The sequence below is a fragment of the Caretta caretta genome, chromosome 9, assembly GCF_965140235.1.
Source record: "Caretta caretta isolate rCarCar2 chromosome 9, rCarCar1.hap1, whole genome shotgun sequence".
In the NCBI taxonomy this organism is placed as follows: Eukaryota; Metazoa; Chordata; order Testudines; family Cheloniidae; genus Caretta; species Caretta caretta.
In genome coordinates, this window is record NC_134214.1 from 84,072,226 (window position 1) to 84,099,956 (window position 27,731).

General features: G+C 41.4%; 1 protein-coding gene and 1 long non-coding RNA gene across 5 annotated transcripts in view; one reads left to right on the top strand and one right to left on the bottom strand.

Annotated features, from left to right (window-relative positions):
* Positions 1-1,887: 1,887 nt before the first annotated feature.
* LOC142073236 (UDP-N-acetylglucosamine transferase subunit ALG13-like) lies at positions 1,888-14,813 on the bottom strand. 4 transcript variants are annotated; one of them, XR_012670003.1, is made up of 5 exons: positions 14,683-14,813; positions 14,198-14,372; positions 12,555-12,693; positions 8,335-8,505; positions 1,888-8,053 (listed from the first exon to the last, which is right to left on the bottom strand). XR_012670003.1 is itself a non-coding variant. In XM_075132499.1 (5 exons), the coding sequence occupies exons 1-4, from the start codon at positions 14,761-14,763 to the stop codon at positions 7,942-7,944; spliced, it is 507 nt and encodes a 168-aa protein (XP_074988600.1). In that variant the 5' UTR covers positions 14,764-14,813; the 3' UTR covers positions 1,888-7,558; positions 7,921-7,941. The 4 variants fall into 4 exon arrangements, 3 of the variants coding, with proteins under 3 accessions (XP_074988600.1, XP_074988599.1, XP_074988601.1); XM_075132499.1 differs by lacking the exon at positions 8,335-8,505 and having other exon boundaries at positions 1,888-7,558; positions 7,921-8,053; XM_075132498.1 differs by lacking the exon at positions 8,335-8,505 and having other exon boundaries at positions 1,888-7,629; positions 7,921-8,053.
* A 67-nt stretch (positions 14,814-14,880) lies between these two features.
* The window catches only part of LOC125642259 (uncharacterized), a 45,721-nt gene continuing 32,870 nt past the window's right edge, over positions 14,881-27,731 (top strand). Inside the window, exons 1-2 of the long non-coding RNA XR_007358349.2 lie at positions 14,881-16,191; positions 20,129-20,277. This is a non-coding gene — a long non-coding RNA (uncharacterized LOC125642259). The remainder of the gene's footprint in view (positions 16,192-20,128; positions 20,278-27,731) is intronic.

Genomic DNA, 27,731 nt, shown 5'->3' on the forward strand with positions numbered 1-27,731 from the left:
GTGCTTATATATGACTATAAATAGCATGTTGCAAATTAGGGGTTAATTCCTTTGGTCCCTACTGCAGCCAAAACTGCTAAGTAGTTTCATAGGGACTCTAGGCCCAACTCCTGCAATACCTAGTTCACAAAGTGGTAAATATTAACCAAGCCATGTTGTCTTTGCCAACTTAGAAAGTGAAAATCTCAGTGAGGAAAATTTGGGGGATTAGAAAAATTAACTTGTGCTATTGGACAGCAGATAAACTGTTTATGAAGACAGCTGTCATTTGTGTTTCTCAGGTGTTACTAAGGGGTGTAATTAGACATCAAACATGTACATGCAGAACTTTAAAAAAAAACTTATTTTAGGCAAAACACTATTTAAAGGAGTGACATTTAATACCAATTGCACAATTACGTGATTATTTAGTAGTAGGAACAAAATATTCTATGTGAATATTGTCAAGGCTCACAACTCTTCCAATTAAACCTGCCCCATTTTTAAAGTATCTGCTTGACATTTACAGGACAAAATACTGGTAGAGTAGTATCGTGTAATTGATGGGTGGTATTACCAATCCCTCTCCCCTACCTTTGGGGAAAAACCCTCTCAAAGCCCTCTTGCTGGCATTTTTGTCTTTCTTACTCTCTTTTTCCATGCTCCTGTAAGTGCCTATGGCGAGAGTGCTGACGACTTCTATTTATTTGCAGAACAAATACTGCAGGGGCAGTGGAAGTGCAAACCTCACACCACACTAACAATGTACCTTCACCAGGTGGAACAACGTTAATCTGCATACCTATTCTATCCTTGGTCTCCCTGTTGATACTACCAATTTGAATGAGATTTTTAATATGTTTTATGAGGGCCCCTCTTCCTGTTGTGGACTAAAAAACCCCTTTGCAATGGAGACATCTCAGGAAGAGTGAGATTCATTCAGTTCTTCTTCACACAGTGCAGTCAACTTGTGGAACTCCTTGCCTGAGGAGGTTGTGAAGGCTAGGACTATAACAGGGTTTAAAAGAGAACTAGATAAATTCATGGAGGTTAAGTCCATTAATGGCCATTAGCCAGGATGGGTAAGGAATGGTGTCCCTAGCCTCTGTTTGTCAGAGGATGGAGATGGATGGCAGGAGAGAGATCACTTGATCTTTACTTGTTAGGTTCACTCCCTCTGGGACACCTGGCATTGGCCACTGTTGGCAGATAGGATACTGGGCTGGATGAACCTTCGATCTGACACAGTATGGTCATTCTTATTCTTATGTTCTTATTTGAAGAGAAAGGGTAGAGTAGGAACTGTAATAGTTTTGCTGACTGATGACTGTTAGATGGGCTGATTTTGCCAGCTATTCCACAGAGGCATACGGAGCTAGCCCCCTAGGAGCAGCTTGCAGGATGGAATCTTGGTTTGGTTATTTTCTTTGTAATTATTTTTGTATTGTGCGTTTAATTGTTGTCACGGTCACCTGGAGCCTGGATGGGCACGCTTTTATTTTGCTGGTTTTGTTTTTCTTTAAATTAAAGTAAATAATTTCAAATAACCCTCTTTGAAACTTTTGTTTACTACTGATTTGGGCTGGATTTGAACTGGCAAAGTAAATGCACTTCCAGAGCCCACAAGTCATATGATTCCCCCTAAATGTAGAGGCCTCTGATGGTTTACTAGAAAACAGGACAAAAAGATGACCAGAATACTACAACGAGAAAACAAACCAGTCCTTTTACCTAAAAAAATGAAAAACATTAATATTACTGTAAAAACTTATCAAAGACTGTTCCTTTAACTAAAAACGATGAAAATGCTATGTCCTGGAATGGAAATACTAGTGCTTAGAAATGGCTAGAGTGTCTGATTAATAAAAGAGAAATGGCGACTCGTACAGAGATTCATATAATAGGAAATCAGAAGGTTACAGGTGTTTATTTGATCCAGGATGAAATATGAACAGTGTCCGAGCAGTCAAAGACCTGAACAATTTTTGGGGAATAGGTACTGAAAACATTGTAAAGCACATAATTTCATTTTCTATAAAGTGTTAATAATCTGAAATCTTTTCCGTCTCCATCCCAACCTAAAGCTCAGGTCAGAGCAAGGAGGATAATATCTGAGATATTAGAATGATATACAAACAGTATTTTTCTTTTTCATGACATTTGAACAATTAAGTAATAACTAGAGCTAGTCTGGAGTTTTCCAACTGAATATTTTTCACGAAACTCTGTGGGAAAGGGTTGGTATTGACAAATTTCCCAATTTGAATTTTTTATTTTAAAAAATGTTTTGAAATGGTCAAAATGTTGTTTCAAGATTTTCAAAACAAAAAGTTTCATTTTTGGTTTGAAACAACTTTTTGTTTTGAAAATTTCTGTTAATTTATAATCTCCAAAAAGAAAGGTTAAAAAAGGTTGAAATAAAAATACAAAGTTTTGGAATTATCAAAAGGAAACATTTCATTTTACCTAATCCAAAAAAACCCAATTCAGGTTCAGTTCATAAAAATATGAGATTTATAATTTGTCACTATTTGTGGTAGGATAAATTTCAAAATCATTAAAACTTTCATGGGATAGGAAAACCATTTTCCACCTAGCTCTAAAAATAAGATAGCCTACTTCATGTGTCTACCCCTACCAGCTGACCACAGTGACTGTACAGTCTGTTAACTTCTAACCCAGGTTTTCACTGCAGTTAACAAATCAAATTAGTCTAACTCAGATGAGAGCAGTCAAACTATGAAATAACATTCAGATTGTAGTGATTGGATTGCCCGCTGAGTTGTGTTCACTTGAACTCTAGATTATAACCCTTGACAGGCCAGCCAAATCAAGTTAAAGAACTACCATGCTTGAGTTCATAGTTTTTGTGTATGGATGGGATTTGATCTGGGGGCAACACTCAAGTTATAACGCAGGTTAACTCTGCAGTGAAGCCAAGTCCCTAGACTAAAGGCAGCCTGCCTTAGTACAAGTGATAGATTCTTTTAGTGCTGGGTTTGATCACATCTAACAATTTTGGTGTCTGGATATGTGACCAAGAGTTTAACACAACTGTTTAGCCCTGGTTAAAATTATTTTAAAATAGAGCTTATTTTAAATTAAACCCTTTTTTTAAAAAAAACAAACAAAGTGCTGTTCTCTCTCCATAGACATTAAAGAACCAATCACATGACTTGAAATAATAGTGATTTTTCCTGGTGTGCTTGGACTAAAATTTCCATCCACAGCTGTTGTGCACTGTGTGGTTTACTAGTTGGTTATCACACTCCCACCTTCGAGGATGCTGCATTTCATTGGTGCTGTGTGCATATGTGTACATATATACTGAGCCTCTCAAAACAATGTTTTCTTTATTTGATATAGGTGTCCTTTCTGTTCTCAGTTAGGTGAAATTATTGGCACTTTTACATTTCAACCTGCATGAACTCTGACACGGACTTGCAGCTATATAAATAAATCAAACCTGGAGTCCAAAAAATATTTAGCCTATGTCTGGAGTAGAAAAACAGGAGTTTAGGATTGACCATGACCACCTAACACATATAAGCAGACCTGGCCCTGTCTACACTAGGTGAAAACTCCTGTATAATGTTGTATTTTTAAAAATGTGTTTGTGAACATGATTTAAAACACAACCTATTCACCTTGCCTGGACAGGTCTACAATGTTGTAAGAACCTCTGATTGAATAGTCTATATTTTCCAAAATTCTGCCAAACAAAAGTGTATTTAACCAATAATAAGTTCTGTTTGTTGTGTGAATGTTTATTAATACCCACACCGCAAACATAATACATACAAACTAGGGCAGTCAATTAATCAGTTAACTCACGTGATTAACTCAAAAGGATTAATCGTGATTAATCACACTTATAACAATAAAATACCAATTGAAATTTATTAAATATTTTGGATGCTTTTCTACATTTTCGATATTGATTTCAATTACAACACAGAATACAAAATGCACAGTGCTCACTTTATTTTATTATTTTTTATTACAAATATATGCACTGTAAAAATGATAAGCAAAAGAAATAGTATTTTTCAGTTCACCTCATACAAGTACTGTAGTGCAATCTATCGTGAAACTGTAACTTGCAAATGCAGATTTTTTTGGTTACATAACTGCACTCAAAAACAAAACAGTGTAAAACTTTAGAACCTACAAATCCACTCAGTCCTCCTACTTATTCCACCAATTGCTAAGACAAACAAGTTTGTTTACCTTGATAGGAAATATTGCTGCCTGCTTCTTATTTACAGTGTCACCTGCAAGTGAGAATAGGCGTTCGCATGGCACTTTTGTAGCTGGCGTTGCAACGTATTTACATGTCAGATATGCTAAACATTTGTATGCCCCTTCATGCTTCAGCCACCCTTGCAGAGGACATGCTTCCATGCCGATGATGCTCGCTAAAAAAATAATGCATCAATTAAATTTGTGACTGTACTCTTTCGGGGGAGAATTGAATGTCTCCTGCTCTGTTTTACCTGCATTCTGCATATATTTCATGGTATAGCAGTCAGGGATGATGACCTAGCACATGTTCGTTATAAGAACACTTTCAGAGCAGATCTGACAAAACGCAAAGAAGGTACCAATGTGAGATTTCTAAAAATAGCTACAGCAGTCGACCCAATGTTTAGAATCTGGAGTGCTGTCCAAAATCTGAGAGGCACGAGATGTGGAGCATGCTTTTAGAAGTCTTAAAAGAGCAACACTCTGATACGGAAAATATAGAACCCAAATCACCAAAAAAGAAAATCAATCTTCTGCTGGTGGCATGACTCAGATGATGAAAATGAACATGCGTCAGTCCGCACTGCTTTGGATCGTTATCAAGCAGAACCCATCATCAGCATCGAAGCATGTCCTCTGGAATGGTGGTTGAAGCATGAAGGGATATATGACTCTTTAGCGCATCTGGCATGTAAATATCTTGCAACTCCAGCTACTACAGTGCCATGTGAACGCCTGTTCTCACTTTCAGATGACACTGTAAACAAGAAGCAGGCAGCATTATCTTCTGCAAATTGTAACCAATCTTGTTTGTCTGAGTGATTGGCTGACCAAGAAGTAGGATTGAGTGGACTTGTAGGCTCTAAAGTTTTACGTTTGAGTGCAGGTTTTTTTGTACATAATTCTACATTTGTAAATTCAACTTTCATGATAAAGAGATTGCACTACAGTACTTGTATGAGGTGAATTGAAAAATACAATTTTTGTTTTTTACAGTGCAAATATTTATAATAAAAAATATAAATTGAGCACTATACACTTTGTATTCTGTGTTGTAACTGAAATTTATATATATGAAAATTTAGTAAACATCCAAAAATATTTAAAACAAATGGTATTCTATTATTGTTTAACAGCGTGATTAATTTTTTTTAATCGCTTGACAGCCCTAATACAAACCTTACTTTACTGTATTTATTCACAAAAATTTACATCACAGACTCCTTGCCTTGCTTTTCTGATGCTATGACATGTAAAAAAAACCTCTCTGTTGAAATAAAGATATTAGCAGAAGACACATAATTGAAATAAAGAAATCTGAAATCTGTTGCAGAGAGTGTGTTCATACTTTTTTTAGGAAATTATAAAGTTGAGCCAATTTTCCTCTTTTCAGCTCTTAAGATGCCAAACAAAGTTTCTGTTCCGCTCTGTCCCTTTCACATATTTGTTGCATGTCCAAAATCACACAGCTAAATTTGGGAAAAAATATCAAAACAAATTATAAACTTTTAGGAGGCAGGGGCTGTCTTTTTATTAAGTATGTATGCTGCCTAGCTCAATAAGCATTCATGAAATAAAATTAATTTGTTTCCATCGTTTGTGGTCACATGTACTGTGACATTTGGAACCGCATCACTGTCAGCTTTCAAATACAAACATTTAACGAACATTTAGAGGAAGAGCACTTTAATTTAGACTTAGCTTGTATCCTACTTACAGGGATCAGAACCACACTAAAACATGGTTGTTGATATGGGTGTAACTAGAAGGGTGTGAGTCAGTGTGGACAGGGATTTTTTTCCTCCTGAAAATTGTGCTAGCAAATTTTGTTGAAGACTAACTTTTTAGCAGTGTACCACTATGTTTGACTGTTTGCATAAAACAAAACTCAACCACACTGCAGTGATCTGGGAGAAGCAGTCAGAACTTCAATAACAGCTATGTATCAACATAAGTGTAACTAGTACAGGTCTGTTCCAAGTGTGGACCAGGCTATATTACGAAAGAAGCTGCTGTGGTGGAGGACCTGGTTTCACATTAATTTCCAATATGGTTAAAACACTATGTGGCCTTATAGATGGGATCAGACGATGCTGTTAGTACCTGACAGAGATTGGGGCTTTACCAAACTGTAGAATGGATTTAGTAATAGTTTTATTCACTTCACTACAACCAAAAGCTTGTTCTAAAAATAGCTTCTTTGGTTGGTTTTAGGACTGCATCTTCCTCCCCAGTTTTGTTCACTTCAGTAGGCTCCAAAACTGATTACATAGATCTTAATTATGTCATCTGACTTAAGCATTCAAGGTCAGCATCTGTATTAGAGTATTAATGGAAATCAGCCAAGGACATAAGTCTCTCCAAGTTCAGCTGAAAAGTCCTCCAAGATAAGTCTGTGATTTCCTTGATGGCAGCTGCAAAACCAGTTTTTCGGTTACAACTGACAAAGTTGTTACCTCCAGCCTGGTACTGCGCAACATAAACAGCATCCAAAACATCAAGATCTTTAGTGAACTTTCTCACATTTGCTGTGCCACCATCAGTTTGCATGAAGAATTTATGCACCATGATCTTTCTATAATGGAGCTTTAAATTGTGAATGACCCCTTCAACCATAGTCTGGTGTAGAGAAATTGTACTGGGCAGCAGAAAATTCAGTTTCACATTTGTAAATTCTGGAGTAGGGTGGGCTGAACAATTGAGAATCACTGCAATTTTCCTTTTCTTTTTCCCCATCTCTTTGTCAATGTTCATAAGCCATTCAGTGAATCTGATGGCAATCATTCATGCATTCCTGTTTGTTTTATAGATCATAGACAGGGAGGGGACACCAGGAAAACAACATGGCATTTTCCGGTTTTCAATCAGAAGAATTTTCATTTTATCTTTGCCAGTTTGGCTTGGACACACAAGAACAGTGACTCTTTCCTTTGCTATTTGGCTGCTAATGATGACTTTTTAAAGGCCAGAATTTGGCCAAGATTGAGGGAAAGACATCTGTTGTCCAGTGCTTGAGTTGAGATACCAGTATCTCTCTCAACATGGCTCCATTTAAATGCAATGGTAGTTCATGCTTTCCGCCAGCAAAGCCACCTGTTGACTGGTTCAAAATTTTCAAGTCCCATTTCTGTTGCAATGTTTTGTGCTTTCCTGATCAGTAACTCACCTGTAATTGATATGTTCTGATGATGTGTATGAACAAACCAGTGCAGAAGTGCCTCCTCTACCCCCTTCTTTTTCTCCACCTGTTGCCATTTTTGATTGTAGTTTGAACCACTGTGCTACTCGTTTAGGATCTCTCTCTTTTTCTTTAAGATCTTACTCACAGTTGAGACTGAAAACGGCAAGGAAACATCTTTTTGTCTGTTAGCTGGATTTGCCATCTGCTTTATCAGCTGGACTTGTCTGCAAGAGTCAAGTTGTGGGTCTTTAGTTTCTGGCTCTCCTTGACTCTTTCTAGATAAGTCCTTTAGATATAGTTGTCAAACAAAAAATAACCCTATACCTCTACTGACACTGTGTTAACTGAAGCATGAAGCCAGTAGATTTTAAATTGGCATTAAATGGGAAAATATTTAATGTCAGCTGAAATTGAACAGGCATATTTACGTTCAGTTGATACAAAAAGTGTTGGTCCCAATAAGTAGATTTTCCTATTAAGGAAGTGACATTAGAAGAATTTGACCACATACTAACATTTTCATTTTTCTGGATTAGTTATTCAAATCCAATAACTCTATCCAAGAATGCAGCAAACTTTTCTGGCTGTCCAGGAGGAAAGGGTTTCAGTGTTGACAAATCGATTGACTTCAATGACTCCAAAAGGGTGCTATAAAAACAAAGCAAAAACAAAGGCAACATGAACGATTAAATACTACACATGGGGGTATTTTGTCTTTCACTATTTTTCTAATCTAGCCTTGAAGCATGCATGCACATGATTCCCTTTGGCATTAGATTAGCAACAAGAACACACATTAGAGGGAAAAGAGACACCACAGGTAGAAAGAGAATTAGCGTCATGAAACGGATACTATTTCAGCACGACTACTCCTGGGGGAATTTTGCACACTGCATGTGGGGGCGGGGGGGCGGGCACACAATTCATACCTTCCACAGATTTCTTGGCTCCCACGCAGAAAAATGAGGGGAACACATTTCCCTTCCTTGGCAGCCCGGAGAACATCTGCTGGGAGCAGTGGACAGCAGAGAGCAGATCACCGAGGCGGGGGGGTGGAGGGGGGAAGGAAGGGAAGGGAAGGGAAGGAAGGCTGGACGTGTCTGTGGAGAGACAGTAAGGTGGTGGGGCTGGCCGCCTGCCTGCATGCAAATGAGTGAGAGAGACTCACTCTGTCCCTCTCCTCGCTATTGCTGCATCCTGGGCATAGGACTGTGTGAAGCTGGCTCTGTGCCTGAGGCAGAGCAGAAATGTAACAACTAAACAGGTTTCAGAGTAGCAGCCTTGTTAGTCTGTATTCGCAAAAAGAAAAGGAGTACTTGTGGCACCTTAGAGACTAAAAATTTATTTGAGCATAAGCTTTCGTGAGCTACAGCTCACTTCATTGGATGCATTCAGTGGAAAATACAGTGGGGAGATTTATATACATAGAGAACATGAAACAATGGGTGTTACCATACACACTGTAACTAGAGTGATCACTTAAGGTGAGCTATTACCAGCAGGAGAGCGGGGGGGGGGGGGGGGGGGAGAGGAGGGAAGGAGCCTTTTGTAGTGATAATCAAGGTGGGCCATTTCCAGCAGTTGACAAGAACGTCTGAGGAACAGTGGGGGGTGGGGGACAAAGCCATATATGTCCACATATCTATTCAGGGGACATCATCATAGGGCCTAATCACATCAGCCACACTATCAGAGGCTCGTTCACCTGCACATCTACCAATGTGATATATGCCCTCATGTGCCAGCAATGCCCTTCTGTCATGTACATTGGTCAAACTGGACAGTCTCTACGTAAAACAATAAATGGACACAAATCAGATGTCACGAATTATAACATTCAAAAACCAGTTGGAGAACACTTCAATCTCTCTGGTCACTCGATTACAGACCTAAAAGTCTTCAACAAAAAAACTTCAAAAACAGACTCCAATGAGAGACTGCTGAATTGGAATTAATTTGCAAACTGGATACAATTAACTTAGGCTTGAATAGAGACTGGGAGTGGATGGGTCATTACACGAAGTAAAACTATTTCCCCATGTTTATCCCCCTTCCCCTTCCTCAGACGTTCTTGTCAACTGCTGGAAATGGCCCACCTTGATTATCACTACAAAAGGTGTCCCCCCCCCGCTGGTAATAGCTCACCTTAAGTGATCACTCTGGTTACAGTGTGTATGGAAACACCCATTGTTTCATGTTCTCTGTGTATATAAATCTCCCCACTGTATTTTCCACTGAATGCATCTGATGAAGTGAGCTGTAGCTCACGAAAGCTTATGCTCAAATAAATTTGTTAGACTAAGGTGCCACAAGTCCTCCTTTTCTTTTAACTAAACAGGCAGGCTGCTAATGTTCCCATTGTTAGTTAATTGTTCCCATTTTCCTCAATTAAGGCTCCTTTACCTTGCCATAGTGGTATAAAAGGAGCCTTATTGTAAATGACAGTAAGGGAATCCTCAGCTAGGAAGGTCTGTACGGGCTTTCTCGCTTTTTCTTCTGTGCCAGAGAGGCACAATGGGGTCAGATTACAGCTCAGGATCTATTTTAATTATCCATTTAAAATAAATGCAGGACAATGACTAACAAAACTGTATGACTTTCATGTGTGAAACTGAGTGATTTAAAGCGGCAGTCTACTTTACAGTACACCAAACACCAAAATAAAAGTAATGTAATCTAAATGAAAATCCAGGATTATAACTGGAATGCAGAGTCTTGGTTACCAAGAATTCATAACATAAATTTCATGTGTTTAGAAAATGCTGAACAATTATTTTGATTTTTTTTCTATGGTATAAATAAAGTACCAAAATAAATGAAACTGGTGTGATTATATTGCATTATTTTGACAAATAAAATATCCAGAATTTTGGATTTTTTGTTACAGAATTCCCCCAGGAGTAACATGACTAATGGTTTTTCCTTTCAATGTGGAGCCAGATTCAGAGTGGGTTAGGTGCTGTCCTTCAGATCCCTTCTCAAAATTCTTCTTCCACTAAACATTTTCACTTGGTTATTTTTGTGTCTCATGATAGCAGTTTTAAATTTAGCAAAACATAAGAAATTACCATAATAACCCAATGTTCCCAAACATGAATCATAAAACACATAACATGTACCCTAAAGCTTTCCCACTGTCCCTTCTTAATTTTTCCTGAATGATTTTTCACTTATGAAGGACAATAATATTCATTGTGTTATCTGTGTTTATATTAAGTTTAAGATTCTTGAGAGGGAACTTCATCTTATTTTATTCATTAATAGTACCGTGCACATATAAGTAATAAGATTACTTACATTTAAGACACTTGTGAATGCATTTCACATTATCCAATCTGTATCCTGTTTTTACCTTCCTAAGATCTCCTGACTACAGACATCCACACAGAGTCTTGACCAGGTGTTAGAATTAAGTTGACAGCAGGAGCAATCAGTGTGCAAGACAAGAGAGCTTGTGTCAGATCTAAATGGTTATTCCACAACTCTGCCTCTGGGTAGGATAGTGGTTGATCAACCCAAATTTCTCATGTTGTTTTAAGGTTGTATTAAACATGAAGACCTAAATCATTTCAAACAGTAGCTTCTGAAGAGACAGGGCCTTTTATTAATTTACCTTACTGTCATAAATATAAAGGGAAGGGTAAACTCCTTTGAAATCCCTCCTGGCCAGGGGAAAGCTCCTCTCACCTGTAAAGGGTTAAGAAGCTAAAGGTAACCTCGCTGGCACCTGACCAAAATGACCAATGAGGAGACAAGATACTTTCAAAAGCTGGGAGGAGGGAGAGAGACAAAGGGTCTGTATGTCTGTCTATATTCTGTCTTTGCTGGGGATAGACCAGGAATGGAGTCTTAGAACTTTTAGTAAGTAATCTAGCTAGGTATGTGTTAGATTATGATTTCTTTAAATGGCTGAGAAAAGAACTGTGCTGAATAGAATAACTATTTCTGTCTATCTTTTTTTGTAACTTAAGGTTTTGCCTAGAGGGGTCTCTGTTTTTGAATCTAATTACCCTGTAAGGTATCTACCATCCTGACTTTACAGGGGGGATTTCTTTATTTCTATTTACTTCTATTTTTATTAAAAGTCTTCTTGTAAGAAAACTGAATGCTTTTTCATTGTTCTCAGATCCAAGGGTTTGGGTCTGTGGTCACCTATGCAATTTGGTGAGGCTTTTTATCCAACATTTCCTAGGAAAGGGGGGTGCAAGTGTTGGGAGGATTATTCATTGTTCTTAAGATCCAAGGGTCTGGGTCTGTAGTCACCTAGGCAAATTGGTCAGGCTTTTTACCAAACCTTGTCTAGGAAGTGGGGTGCAAGGTTTTGGGAAGTATTTTGGGGGGGAAAGACGTGTCCAAACAGCTCTTCCCAAGTAACCAGTATTAGTTTGGTGGTGGTAGTGGCCAATCCAAGGACAAAGGGTGGAATATTTTGTACCTTAGGGAAGTTTTGACCTAAGCTGGTAAAGATAAGCTTAGGAGGTTTTTCATGCAGGTCCCCACATCTGTACCCTAGAGTTCAGAGTGGGGGAGGAACCTTGACACTTACAAAGTATGTTACTTAGATCTATTGGCCAGTGCTGCTTTCTACCAACTTCAGAGGTTTGGATTTGTATGGGTGTTTTTTCCCCCCTGAACAGTCTGAATAACTGCAACTCAAATGCCCTCACTTTTGCTCTGTTTAGAGTGTTCATCATTTAATTGGAATCAGTAGTGCCCTATTAAATGATAACCTTGGAACCAGATTTTCAAGGATTTGGTGAAAGTAGCACCAAGCATAACTCTAGTAGTAATCTACCCTGGAAAAAATATGTAGCAGTGGTAGACTAGCTCTGGAGGGATCAAGTCACTGTCTGTTTGCGGAAGAGTTACTGACTTTTGCCTTTGATGTACAGTTGCAGAGAAGAGATTCTCCCCTCCCATAAATCTGTGTGTTGTAAGTTATACTGTAAAATAAAACTGTAAAAACTATGTATAGCACAATGGGCTCCTAGGCCATGACTAGGGCTCCTATGCACTACCTTAACACTCATAATGATAATACTTGTTCAGTCAGGATGGCTGCTATCAATTTCTTCTAAGGGAACAAAGTGAGAACAGTTGGCTGTACCCCTAGAAAGAGGCACAAATGATATGAAAATATGTTCCATACCTACAAGTGCAGTAAAAGAGGTGTCCATCTTTGTATAGTTGCCTGGCTAATTCTAGCTGATGATTGTTCATCAGCTTTTCATTTACAACCACCAAGAGTGGTTTTCCTTTTTCCAGTGTCTCCAAACAAGTGCCTGCACCTAAGAAGAAACCAGTAATATGAACAGTATTTGCACATGTGCAGCCAAGTTTCACCTTACACTCTTGCAGTAAAAACCAATTCACCCTGAAGTATTTACTCACGCCAAACTCCTATTATACTGAATGATTCCACTGACATTTGGTTTGAATGGGAGTTTTGATAAAAAGGTTACAACATTTAAACTGGCGACTGTCACGGAGCCATAGGATTGGTGCTGTGCCTCCAGCTTTGGAAAACTCTCTAGGAGGAACACCATCAATGGGCCCGTGCCCCATTGGGTCTCACTCTTCCTGCACAGCGTCGGCCTTGGGGCCTAACCACCTCCTTCGACTCGACCTCTGGGCTCCAGCTCTCCCGTTTCACGCTGTGAGCTCTGTTCAGTGAGTCCAAATGAGCTAGACTCCTGCTAGGGACTTGTCCACTCTTTGGGAATTAATGCACCTCACCAAGCATTTGCAGACACACTCAAACTGCATTGTCAAAACATTAGGGTTTATTAGTCAACTGGAATACAGCATAGGAAGTTTTTAGGGCAGCATAGGGAACTGAAGGTTAAACGACAATTCTGGCTAACTCCCAGAGTCCAGACCAGCTGTAGTGACCCACAGGGTTCAAGCTCTCGCTCTCTGACCTCCTTAGAGCTAGCCTACCTGGCAATGCTAAAGTGCTGCCGTGGCCACGCTTTAACATGGCTTGTGCGGTCACGGCACAGCCCTGGGAGAGAGCTCTCCCAGTGCTCTCAAAAACCCACCTGCACGAGGGGCCCGGCTCCCAGTGTTGGTGCACTGTCTACACTGGCGCTTTACAGCGCTGAAACTTGCTGTGCTCAGTGGGGTGTTTTTTCACACCCCTGAGCGAGAAAGATGCAGCACTGTAAATTGCCAGCGTAGACAAGCCCCCAGTCAGTTCCCAGGTGAGAGAGGTCTCCTTCCAGCCGCCAGTTCTTATCCCCCACCTCACAGCTTTGCCATCCTTTGTCCTTGAGCTGGTATGTTGCTGAGACGTGCGGAAATCTCTCTCCTTCTGGGTCACTGGCTGCTAGTTGTCGCTATCCTGGTGATTGGATTTGCCACTTGTCTCAAATCCTCCACTGACATGAGGTCAGCCTCTGCCAGTCCTTTTCCAATACCCCGTTGACGCTCAGACAGCGAGGTGACATTCATACGGATGCCCCTTAGCCTGCCCTGAGAGCAAACAGTCCTTTTCCACCCCTTGGGTAACAAGGCAGCATACAGGGGAAACCCAGGCACGCACCGGAGTCATGAAACGAGGACAGAAAATCCCCACTTCAGCACGGGGACAACGCTACAAGCTCTAAAACGTGCCAGTGGCCCCTCAGGCTATGCCAGTTTGCCTGGCCCCCGCCCTAGAGCAACGACAGCGCTTCAGATCACCGGGGCTGCCCTGCCCCGGCTCACAGGAGGCAGGCTCTCGGCAGCCGCCCGCGGAGCTCACCTCCCTGGCGCCGGGGCAGCTGCCGGCGCCAGACGCCGCCGCCTTACCTGCGTGGCTGATCACCAGATCCGCTTTCTCAAGGTCCTCAGCCAGCGACTCCTTGAACCGGAACACGTCCAGTGTAAACGCCGCCGTGCGGAACGGGGCCGGGGCCGGGGCCGGGGCCGCCGCCCCTCTGCCAACCTGCAGGACGAGTCTGCCGTAGCCGAGGCTCCGCAAGACCTACAGCGGGTCGGGTGGGGGGCATGTTACCGCGGCGGCGAGAGGGCTGGGTGGGGCCGCCCCGCGGGGCCAGCCCCGCTTCTCCCCTCGCGCGCACGAGCCGGCTCCTGACGGGCGCGGCGCCGGCTGAGGGGAACCGACCGCCCCGCGCGGGAGCCAGCCCCGCGGCCCAGCAGACGCTCCCACCCCGCGGGCAGGGAGCGGCTGGGGGCCTGCGGCGCGAGCTGGGGCAGGCAGGAAGCCGGGAGCCGCGGCAGGCCCTGGGTTGCACTAGGCCTCGCCGCCTGTAGGAAGGGCGCCGCGGCCTCACCTGGAGCGTCTCCGGGGTGGTCACCGCGGCGATCAGCTCCTCGAAGCTGGTCGTCCCCACGGTGACAAAGGCCGATTTCATGGCCACCGCTTCGCCTGGGCCGGGCCGGGGGCGGCCGAGCGGCGTCTCTCCCGGACAGCCGGGATGCGAGCGGCCGCCAGGGGGCGCGCTCGGTTCAGCGAAGCCGGGCCTGTCCCGAGCGGCGAGCCCCACGCTGGGCGAGCGGCCCAGGGGGCAGCGTCACCCCAGTGACATATGGTCGGGGGGGTCTATCACACAAATGTTACCCACACACAGACGCACCCACATGGCCCCCAGAGTAACCCCTGCCCATCCCCTGTGAACCCCGAAATAAAGGTAACCAAAGCAATCCTCAGCCTGCCCTCAGAGCCAGGTGTTCCTTTACTGCTAAGCACAAAGTTGCTATTTGGTGTTGTTTTTACCCAGCAGTGGGGAGATGCTTTCCCCAAGAGACAGGAGCTAGGCTGGGGCCTGGAGAACGGACAAGGAGCTAGCATGCAACGATCTAAGTTTACACCTAGTCTGCTATTTTCATTTTTGTTACTTATTTTTATCACAAGAATTCCTGACCAACTGTGGCTTACATAGCTTCGATAAAGAGCAGAGATTTTCCTCTATGCCATGCTCCAGTGCCCTCAATGTCAATGAAACAAACCACCCTGGAAAGACCAGAAATGGGGAATACCCACTCATTCCCAAACAAAACTGTGGTTAATGGAGACCTGGCAAAGACTTATCTCTTCCTGTGTGCTTTAAGAGCCCAACTACACTCTTATACATGGTTTTCATTTTATACATAGTTTAATTTTAATTTTTCAAAGATTTTAGCAAACATCCAAAAATTTCACAAAATTAGTGTTTCTGATTCATTTCGCTGTGCAGAAATGGGAGACAGAAACAAAGTCCAGACAACTCAAATTTGGATAATTAGCCTTCAGATAATCATGGTTTATTTGTAGGTGTTACTGCAGCACCTACCGCTGTTACATCTGGCATAATAACTGTAAAACCTACTCCTTTGCCATGATTAAAACACAGTTCATTTTTGCAACTTTTTTTGTCCCTGCAGAGTTAACTCAGGCTCTTAATCAGCTGTTGCCCATAATCTCGCCCTCAAGCCCTCCCTGCCACTGCTCCATCCATGCAGAACCCTCTGACCTGAGTTTAGTGATGCTTTAAACCCAGTTTAGCTGGGTGTTAGAGCTCAGGGGCCACTTTTACTCAGGCTGGTAACCCTCCCAGTTTATGATGCAGAAGTAGCCTACATCACCAAGTGCTAATAGACCTCCAATGCCTTCCCACAATACTCTCCCCCCACCCCCACCCCCACCCCTCCTTCCCATTGCCTAGGAGGACAGACAAGTTCTCTCACAATTTACTGGAAAGAGCAACTCAGCTTACTGCAGTACCAAGAACTATGGGATATGTCCCCCAAACTCCTGATGACCCATTGGTGAGTGCAGCACCAGTGAGGACACATTAGCTCAGGTATGTATGACTTCACTGTGTGGCTGCTCACATTTGAGTATATCTGCATGTTGCGCTGGGGGTGTGATTCTAGCTTAAGGAGATGTACTTGTGCTAGCTCTCAGTGAACTAGTGTGCTAAGAACAGAACGTAGCCATAGGAGCATGAGCAGCAGGATGGGCTAGCCACCATAAGTACATACCTGGTTTCTCTGACAGGCATGTACTCTGGGTGGTTAGCCTTCATGCTGCCATAACTACACTCTTTAGTGCATTAGCTCGATCAGCGCTAACATGAATATGTCTCCTCAAGCTGGAAATCACACCTCTAGCTCGAAGTATAGACACCCTTTAATTCTATTCCTCCTGTTCCCACCTGGAACTTGCTACTATCTACTTCTTGATTACTTTGTTTCTTTTAATTTCCTTCCCTGTTTTTTTCCTCCTGAGGTCCCATCTGACACCTGTCTCCCGTTGTCTCTCTTCAGAGCAAACCACCTGTTCTCTGGGGAGGAGCTACACTACCTCACTATTACAATTTCAGAATAGCAGCTGTGTTAGTCTGTATTCGCAAAGAGAAAAGGAGTACTTGTGGCACCTTAGAGACTAACAAATTTATTTGAGCGTAAGCTTTTGTGAGCTACAGCTCACTTCATCGATGCATCCGATGAAGTGAACTGTAGCTCACGAAAGCTTATGCTCAAATAAATTTGTTAGTCTCTAAGGTGCCACAAGTACTCCTTTTCTTTTCACTATTACAATGTTTCTAAAGGAAAATGTGAACCACACACGTGGTTTGTTCAGATGTCATTCTCCTCCACCATCCAATCAGAAACTTGGGGGTGGAACTGTATACTAAAATAATAGTATTATTATATTTCCATGTACATGTATGAAAGGATGAGATTTTAATAGATACATTCTGGTGAGCATTGTTTTCTCAGGCTCCTCAAAACCAGGTGAATTCCTCCCTTCTCTGTCAGTGGATTAAAGAGTTTGGTGCAGTGACAGTTGTAAGAGCCCACGGGAACAAACCAACACAATAAAAGGCTGTTAGTGGAGCAGTTTCTGAGACTTGTTGTGTATGAAGAAAATCCAGGGTACCTAGAAGAGTAAGATAATACATATTAGAAGTGTAGTTTTAGCAGAGATAAGGAAGTTAAGTACAGATAGGAAAATAAGAAGGACTATAGTTTCCCTTGAGCAGCATTCACTGTCTTCCTTGACACCTACTCAGAGCAGAGGGTCTTGTCTAGAGGTCTCTGCTAGCTGTCCTCTTCTGGTACCCTTTGAGTGAATCTGCAACTTTAGCCCTTTATATTTGTCCTAAGGCATTTATAATATGGCCAACCCTGTTAAAAATCATGAGTCAGGCCCCCCAAAATCATGATAGTGTCTTAAAAATCATAAGGTTTTTTTTTAAAAAATAATACATTTTTGTTTTCTTTGTATAATGATTTTTGACCCTTCAAAGTGTTATTGGGCCACTTTTTCAACCTCTTCTCTGAAAAAAATTTTTTTTAAATGAAAGCTGAGATTCTTTTGCAATGTCTTATTCCAGTAGTTGGGGCTTTAAGAGAAATACCAAATGTTGTGAGGCTTGCACTAAAACCACAAGAGTTGGCAACAGTGCCTTTAGTTGACCTCTGAGTCTTTCTAGCTCTTTCTCTTTTCTTTTTTTTTGCAACAGAAAAAAAATTATTTTTTTGCAACAGGAAATTATCGTTCCTCTGGGGCTTCACTCACTACCCTGAAGGTCAAATAAAGTAAAGCCTTTCACCAGTACCAAAACAGCACACACTTAAAACTATCATGGTATGGGAGACAGAAGGAAAAGAGACAAATGTGGTTTCAATTCTTAGTGTTATATTTTATTTAGAATCCTGTAAGCATAAATAACTCTGGCTCTGTATGTGGTCTTGCAGATAGAGAGCATTAACTAAAAATAAATCCCAGAAATTATGCATGTTCTCCTGGAAACCAGTGTCTGGTGACCCTTTGTTGACCTCCAAAAAATCCTGTGCACAAAGGAGACATAAAAGATTTTAAATGCTTCAGGTTACAGAAAGTGAACCTTTCAGGAGAGCCAAGAATGCACATTACCTTGACATGTAACTCTGCAAAGAGCTTAAAAATGAACAGCAATGAGACAGCAAGCATTGCCTAGTAGACTGAGCACCAGGCTAGGATCCATTGTGCTCCTGAGTTTTAATCTTGCCTCTATCACTAACAGGCTATTGCACCTTGGGCAAACCATTTACCCTTTCTGTGTCTTCACCTGTAAAATGGGATTACTTCTATTTACCTATGTATGCTTGCCAGGGGGGAGGTGTGAGGATTAACAAATCAAAGGGAAATTGAATAATTTTAAAACAAACATTCTCTTTAAGTTGCAAATTGTAATTTTAAAAGGAAGAATAATTGTAAAAGGGTTTTTCTGTCTCTCTCCCCCCACATGTTTAGAAGGGCCTCTTGAAAGGTTTGTGATTATTATCACCAGACATGGTCAGAGCTACCCATCTGCTTTTCTCTCTGAGCACTCTCCTGCCTTCAGTTTCAGCTTTGCCTCCTCCCTTTTACTGTCCTCTTGCAAGGCCTGTGGAAAAGCATGTCTCCTGATGGCCTGCAGAATACAGTCCTATGAGAACCGAGAGACAGGGGATTAGAGAGGTCCTGTTGGGATGGGAGATCAGTCCATGTGACACACTTTTTCCTACAAAGTGACCCACAGTACAGAACAGCAGGTAAACTTGTGTGCCACTGTGCTTTACATTGTCACAGGGTGACAGCCTGACTGGCCCTTTTCCCACCTGTGACTCGTCTGCCTCCTCAGGTGGGGGAAATTAGAGTAGCTCTATGACAGGGAGGTCATATGGGTAAATTAGTCTAGGCCTGGTAATAAAAGGGAAGCTTCTAAAAAGGGAGATGAGGCCTGTTTTGCTCGTCTAGTCTAGGCTAGATGGGATACAGTTGAAAGGGTCTAGCTTGGATGGAGCTGAGTAAAGGCTGCAGCTGGCCTGAATGATCAGTACAGAGCCCAGAAGGAGAGCTGTGGCATTTCTGACCTAAGAAGGGAAAAACCTTTGCAAGTTAACAGTGCAGATCCTAGGAGGAGGGTTGTGGGATCCTGGGAACAAGGACTGGACTGGAGGAGTGAAGGAGCAGTTTGATTTGCTGTTAGAGACTTAATAAATAAAATCTTACAAAGCAGAAATTTAGTTTACAGCATTCTGGTCTGTGAGTGACTTCTTACAAGGGCCCCAGAGACAGTTAAAGCCAGTACCTGAAGGGCCATGTTGTACCACAGGGGGGTGCTCTGAAAGGACTATCTTACACATACGGTATATGGGTAGGGCTTCTATTATATCTGCTTCCACTATAGTATATGCTTTAGAAATCACTCCCTTGTAGTCTGCATTACTGCTCTGTGTAGACAAGCCTTCGGTACAAGTAACCGTTGCTGGTGTTTATTGGATAAACTCCAGTTTATTATTTTTTTAAGTGGGGGTGTTTTATTGGTTATAAAACTAATTATGGTTATAAAAATTGAAAATCAGAAGCCCTATATATGGGACCGTGCAAATCTGATACTGTTTTCCTATGGCAAGAGTGAGGTCATTGTGTTAGTGGAGGAAGTGCAATGGGACATACACAAAGTGCTGTCAAAGCACAAAGGAAACACTGATAAACAGAAGAAAAATATTTTCCCCTCCATCTTTCAAATTATAGTCCTTTTAGGAGTTAACTTGTAACAATGTCCAAATGATCAGATTGAAATGAGATTTTCAAGATAACCACATCTCTTTACTGTTTATACAATACTGTACAGAGCATTAGATTTCCATATGTGCTAGCAGTCTCCTAATTAAAACTTTGCTGAAAAGCAGCAATATTGTCATATGAGCAGAACACGTGAATGTTTTCAAAAAGTTTTAGAGTATCTTAATTTTGTTTTGTAGGGCTCTGAAGAACAGCGCCCATGACGCAAACATCCCACTCTATGCACCCTGTTCCAGTATGAGCTGTCCTGATGATGCGTCAGTCACTGTAGTAAGCATGAGTTAGCACATGGAGTGCGAACAGAATACAGCTCGCATCTGAGAATGTGGTAAGATTTTTGTTTTCTCAACATTAAGTGGATCTGTGAGGTTTTCAATATCTTATTTTTATAGAGATTGAGCTTGTAACATTTATTATGTGTCAAATACCATTGAAGTCAATGGGACTACTTACATGAGCAAGGATAGCAGGATTGGGCTCAGGTCTTTTAGTGTATTAAGCAAGAGTGTTTATGGAGAAAACTATAAATAATCATTTTAAAACTATGGTGAAAATTCTGTTTATCCTATTTACATGGCAAGTCTACTGCTGAGAGGAGCAATATTAACTGAAAACTGAGTACAGTGGGGCTAGTCATATGCATAAGCTTTTGTAGGATGAGAACCCTGCCTGGCCCTTTAAAATTGCTCCTGTTAGGAGATTTCCTGCCTGTAGGATGACTTCCATTGAAGTTCCTGTAGCTATGACTCTTACTTCCTGCAGGGCAGGAGGAATTCTATCTACCTTAGGGTTTTATACTGCCGCCCATTGTTGTAGTATCAGAGTGCTTTCCACATAAAATCAGTGAAGTCCCTAATGGACTTCATGGAGTCTTTGGCATCTCTCCATTGTTGGGGGGACAAAACTCTTCTTGGGTAGTGGGTGTTTTTTTAATTTTTGGTTCAAACAAAAACCCTACATCTGATACATAAATACAAGTGTCCACCATTGTAGCACAGAATAATCCTTTACTGGCCACAGAAACTGAACCACAAATACACTGTCTTAAGCCTAATGCAATACACAGTAGTACATGTGAGAAAGAACTACCAAAAGTAAGCACTAATCCTATTTATTTCCTGAGTTAGTTAATATGACAAGGTCACACACAACAACTAGTGTTTTTTAGGAAGATGCACAAAAGATTTAGCGAATCTAATTATACAGCTGTTTGTCATGTTGATAGTTCATTAACAATGATAATTAATGCCCCATTGCTTTAATTTAGCACAAGCCAAACTGCAAATTGTTTAAGTTAAATAAAGCAGACTATACTGATTAATGGATATTTAGAAAGGTTGTGTTTGAATTTAGTAGATATTATGATGTGATACAATATTGGCATGGATGTGTGGAAGCCAGAGTTTAGGTTGAATGTTAATATTCTGGATTTACACAGGTGTGATTGAGATCAGATTCTGCATTGGAGTCAGTAAGTCTCTAAATCTTTTTGAGAATATGTAAGTGATATTTTTAAAAAACAAAACAAAAACAAGCTTTCAATATAATATTCTAATAGTTGTGAAATACCATGTAAAGTTAGGTGGGGGAAAAGCCTTTTCTAAAATAAAGGTACAGACATGAAGCCACTCCAATACATTAGTAAGCAGAAGCCTCCTCAAACTTCATATCAGCAGATTAAAATGCATATTCAGAAAAATTGAGAGGTTTTCACTAGTCTCAGTCTGTCTGTTATTCAGATGGGTGGTAGTGCTGAGGTTTGACGTACATGCTGATAGTGTTGTGGGAATTAATACAGGCCTCCTTCCTTATTATCAAAGATTGCTTTGGCCATTTGTGTGTCTGTGTCCCAAAAAGCTAGAGTATGCTCCTCCATTTTATGCTGTATTCTAAAACCTACTGAATGATACCTGTCAGTGTTCTATATTTGGCTTGAATTGTGACTCCCCTAGGGCTTCTCAGGAGTGTGCCATGTTAAGTAACAATAAATATTACACATTGCTAAAGAAAAAACTAGTAGGTTGACCTCTTGGTAAGCCCCATATGGGTTATGAGTTTTGAACTAACTTTGGTCCCAAATGTGCATAACTTTTATTCCAATGCAGTTATTAATCAAAGCTCTGTTTATCAAAACATGTTTCAAAGTTAGGAAAACACAGTAGAGTTCTTCCTACATAAAATGGGCCTGATTCTTTTCTGGTGCTAATCACCTTCATTTTCTACATGTGTTGAGTGTGCTCAGCACCTTGCAAGACCTGACCCTACATCACCAGCCTGTCAAAGATAATCTGTCCTCAATTTATTTAATCTAAACCACCCAAGATTGATGGCCTATCACCAGGGAGCCCTGACTACTCTGGGAGTGCTTTTAATAGTCTATGTCTGAAATACTGTATGCAGGAAGGAAATTGAAATGGGGGTGGTGGTGGGGGGAAGAATCTGCATACTTATCTCACTGTAAACATATTACAAATTAAAAGTATTATAAATAAATGAAAATGGGTGGGTACATTTCTATGGAGAGCCTTACATCAGAAAACAGGTACAAATCCTTTCCTTCTTATACAGGGCCCCAAAAGGAGTGGGAATGCTGTGCAGGGCTGGGGGAGGATGAGAGAAGGTGCGTGGGGGAATGACAGAGGGATAGGGCATTCATTGGATTAATCCTCCACATAAGGAGGGGATTTAGATAGTGTGACCACTACTATAGTCTGCAGTGTTGCCAACTCATGACTTTTACTGTGAGTCTTGCAATATTTGGTGTCTATCTTATATCCCCAGCTCCTAGATTCATGTGAGAATCTCAGCTTAATTTTTTTTAAGTTGGTTTCTAGCCCTTATGGCTGCAGAGAAAAGCTTGAAAATGTGACTGAGTGTCCCTGAAAGCTCTGAGACCAGCAAGCAAATAAAAACAATAACATTGATTTAAAAATCATATTTTTTTTAAATTAGTTTAGTGATTTTTCTGAGGCCTGTCTCATGATTCTTGAATGCCTGGGGCTGAGTCCATGGGCTGAAGTGTAATCCATAGTATGGCACAGCTGTGCTGGTGCTCCGTGCCCTGCCAATGGATTGGGGTATTCCCCTTAATTCTGACTTGACTCATGGGAACAGAAGTTGGTATTTAGCCTGTACTTCATCAGATCCTCAACTAATGTATATTGGCGTAACTCCGCTGACTGTGATGGAGCTATGCTGATTTATACCAGCTGAGGATCTGGTTTGCTGCATACACATGATGCTTAGTCTCCTCTCAAATGTAGATAAAAATGCTGTATTACAGAAATGGAAAATGGGCCTCAAAAAACCAAGAGAAAACACTAATTTACAGTCAGTGTAAGAGACATGCAGAAAATTGAAAAGGAAACAAAATAGTTTGTATAGTGGTCAAAATACAGGTCTTTGCAAAGGTCTGAAAGGGAGTCTGTAACATATCATAAGGAGAGCTATCGTGGCTGTGAAGGTTCAATATGGCTGGCGTTTCCTGGCAACCAGTCTCTTGGATATCCTCTAGGGAACCTCAACTGGTGACAGTTTGGCACTGTTTCTTGCTCTCTGTGAAATGATATTCCTGTATCCCAGCTACCAGAAAATACATCAGCAGCAATCCACTATGTGAGTCCAATACCATTTCAGATGTTCACACAATCCCTTGGATATACCTGTTTTATTTTAAATTAATTTTCATCCAGGTAAATCACGTTCTCTGAAATCTCTGAGCTTTATTCTCCAAAGGCAGCTGTGTTAGTATAAGTGTAATCAGATCCTTAGGTGGTATATGTGCATTTTCACAGGCACAAAGACCTGCTGTACGTCTAAAATATTCTGTTCCTCCTTTCAGTATAACCCTACCCATAGAGATGTATAGACATCACCACTGTTGTCTATACAATGTACATGCCGTGTGGGAATAGCTTAAGAATCTAGTTAACTAAAAGCGCCACTAAAGGCCTGAAGAGGAAACTGAAAAAGCAGCCAAGTTGATAGGGAAGGCTACCCTCCTAACCCTAGACGGGAGGGGAACCCTTTTTCCCTAACAAAGTACTGAACAAGTAGCCACTAGAGGGCAGTGCTGCACATCCAGACAGACATTACGCCAGGCTCAAAAGACATCAAACAGACTAATTTTTACTCTTTCCAGTCCCTTTCATTAGCATCCCCACACTTACAAAATCCTTCTTACTGTTACTGCTGTCATCCATTTGTTATTGCCAAGCTCATTGTCAAAACAAAATGTAGAAAGAATCTGAATGTGTATTAGATTCATTTCACAGTGGAGGGACAGTGTAATGGGTTGTACCTGGCCACTGTGGCTCCCTACAGGAGACCCTGTGGTCCTACTACATCCTGCCCCAGCAAAGGAGTAGCAAAGGTGGGGCCTCCAGGCCAGCTAGAGAGGTCTCATGGAAGCGGCCAATCAGCAGCCCAGCAGGCTCAGATAAAAGGAGTTGCATGCTCTTAGCAGGACAGTTCCGGGCTGGGACCAGAGGGGCAAGGAAAGGGGCTTCTCTCTGGCCACAGAAGTTTGACTGGCTGCATTTGCTTAAGCTGGGGGAGAGAGGACCTGAGAACTTTAACCCTAAGGTTAGGGGTGAAGATAAAGGGGCCAGGTGAGAAGAGGTCCAAGGGAACAGCAGCAACTAATTGAAATGAGTGATATATGGCGGGTGGTGGAACCAGGAATAGTGAGTGGGGCTGGGTTCCCCCACCAGCGAAGTGGTGTAATCTCTGAGCAGGGGACAAGACTCCTTTAGAAGCCCAAGCAAAGGGCTAAATTTAAAAGGTCCAGAGTCGGGGCTGAAGACCATGGTGAGGACAGATAGACAGTTTTTGTTGGACTCTTTACTATCATGGAAGGGGTTCATTTTGACTGTGACCAGGCTAGAGGACTGAGCCTCCGAAGACCTGCCAACCAAGTTCAACAGCCTGCTGCTGCAGGAGGTACCAGGGGATGAGAAAAGGACTGCCATGCCACATCCAGCCACTAGGAGGTGCTCAATAAAGTTACAGACTGATATAGGGATCTGGGATCTGCATGAGGCTTTGAGAATTGTGCTGTGTTCAGACTGAGAGCTTGTCTGGTGACAGAAAAAAGTACCTGAGGGATGTACACCTCCTCTTCTACGTGACATCTCAGATGGACATTCATTATTTTGAACTCTGCTTGTCCTCTTCTTTTAATTTTTAAATTGGGCTTAAACCTGATATTGTGTTTTCTTTTAGTAAATGTAATTCTTATGAAAAGTCCCAGTCGCCTGACACTGAGGAAGTTAAGTTCATTTTATCTACAGAACAAGTACAGCACAGGTATTGGTGGCACCAGCTCCCCCATCACTGCCTTTTCCTCGCTGAGATGAGAGGACAGGTTGGTGGGCCCGTCCATTCATTCCTGGGCCTATGAAGTTGCCACCTAGGGTGCCAATAGCAATGACAGCTTTGTGATGTGTTAGCTGTCCAGGTGGGGTCTGCCCTGTCACTGCTAACACAAAGGCAATCTAACAGCAATAGAAGGTGGTGATTTGTGGTATTGCTGTAGGAGCCTCATTCAGGCATCTCAAATTGAGGATCCTCGAATTATCCAGTCTCTACCAGCGCTCTTTTTTTTAATATGTTTGGAGATTCTGACCCAAACAGAATCTGTGCTAAAAAAATATTTCTACTCACTTCTTGTATTTCATTAAATTTTAATAATTTTTATCACCAGCAATGTCAAAAATATCAGTTATGTGGAAGCAAACCAGATGGTGGAGAGTGCAACATACATTTCACACAAGTAGGGAATTATGAAGTTTTGAGCTGTAGGCAGTGTTTTTTTGAGCGGGAAGGAGAAATAATCTAGAGAAGTCCTTTTATACGTGTAATGAATTTGGAAAGCTGTGTGTATACTTTACAAATACGGTGTTCTCTCTCAATTAGATATCAGCAAATGTGTTGCAATTCCAGACAGTCATCTGTCTAATAATCAGTCTTGCTAGAATCCACTCAAACATATAGGGTAAAATTCATATTGGGTGTAGCTTAACCAGCTTAGATCTAAAACAGAAGTCTGTTATGTTTGGGAGAGTGATTACTGCTAGAAGTGCTAATGTCAAAACAAGACTGTTTTGCATTACTCTTTCCCTAGAGTTAACGTTGCTGAACTCACAGTTGTCCTGTTTGTCTCAGCCTAAAACAAGCATGGCTGCCTATTTATCTACACTTCCAACTACAGTAACTTCACTTCTCTCTTTCAGTGTGGAAACCATTGTTCTTGTCACAGTACCATTTTTAAAATACTGATCAACTGTGGAAAAATTGTACAGTCGTGCCAAGTAAAGGGAAATTGCCACCAACTGAAGCTTAGTTATTGGTTTATTTGATTTTGTGTTAAGTGAGTTGCAGTCCGTCTGTGAAAACAAACGGATTGACAGATGTGGATGGACTTAGGTGTTTAATCTGTGCAAAGGTACACAGCCTGGGCAGTAGGAGTAAAAATCGGAGTGTGCCTCAGCTGTACTCCAGAGGGACTACCACTAGGAGTGACCAGATTCTCCATTCCCTATGGTGTTATCAGTCCTTGGCTACTGGCACTACATTTGGCTTTGGGAAATAGACATTTGTTCACTAGGAACTGGTGTGAGATTACCATCACACAGACCACTGAACAACGATCAGATTCTAACAACTTTAGATCACTATCAGCCAGATCTAAAATTGATGCAGCCGCCTCTGTGAAATGATCCATGTCCAATTACTAGTCCCTGGGTCAGTTGCTGATTCCCTATAAGTGCTGTATGTGGTAAGGTAGAGGCATCATACAGAGGATACATCTGTAAGTGCCTGCTGAAGAGGAGTTCTGATGAAGACACTGTTGGCACAGTTACTAGTAAGTTTATTTTTTTTTAATGGTGACTTTTTTGATGTCAAAGAAATTATTTGTATGTAAAATTACAAGAAAACTGCCTAACCTCATCTCAGAGCAGACGGTGTTACATTTCTTTATTTCTCCAGGGCACTACGTCCTCATGAATGGCTCTGTCACGGTGCATAAAATTGTTCCAGTTCGATTCTCTTTATCAGAATCTTTCTTTTATTTAAAAGATGGCAGGTTGATGAAGATGCATATAAAAGTCCTGCCTGGTGCTGCGGCTGGTAGTGTGCAGAGTTCGGCTGGGGATATATTTCAGATCCCTTATTGTTTTCTGTTTATACACAACCTGCCCTCAGGTGCTAATTAGCTGCAAGAACTGCATATACAAACAATATTGTTGTGTTTTTTCTATACAAATACATTTGTGGTCAAGGTGAATGTTACTGGGTTACTTGTTCCCAGATATCTAGGACACTAACAGCGTGATTGCAAAGATTTCTGAGACAAGTTTTTCATCTTAAACTAAGTTCTACTTTATTTAGGCTTGGACTATAGGTACTGAAGGTTAATTCCTCAATAACAGTCGTTCTCGATGATATGCCAGATGCAATACATAAGTTTCAATATTGGTATGTTATCTGCTTTCAGTAGAACATGACCACACATAGCATTTGCTTAAACAGGGGTGCTCTTTGCCAACAGCCATACTCAGCTGGTTTTTGGCTTGATTCTATATTGTGTATATTAGAGCAAATTCTCCTGCATAGTCTGCTTTGATTAGATCACACAGACAAATAGGATTTGGAGCATGTCAAATATTTCCCCAGGGACATTAGCTCTAGGACACAGAGGAACACAGGAATATTGGAACAGACCAATGGTGGTCCCAGTCCAGTGTGGTGCTTCTGAGGATAGCCATTGACAGGACTGTA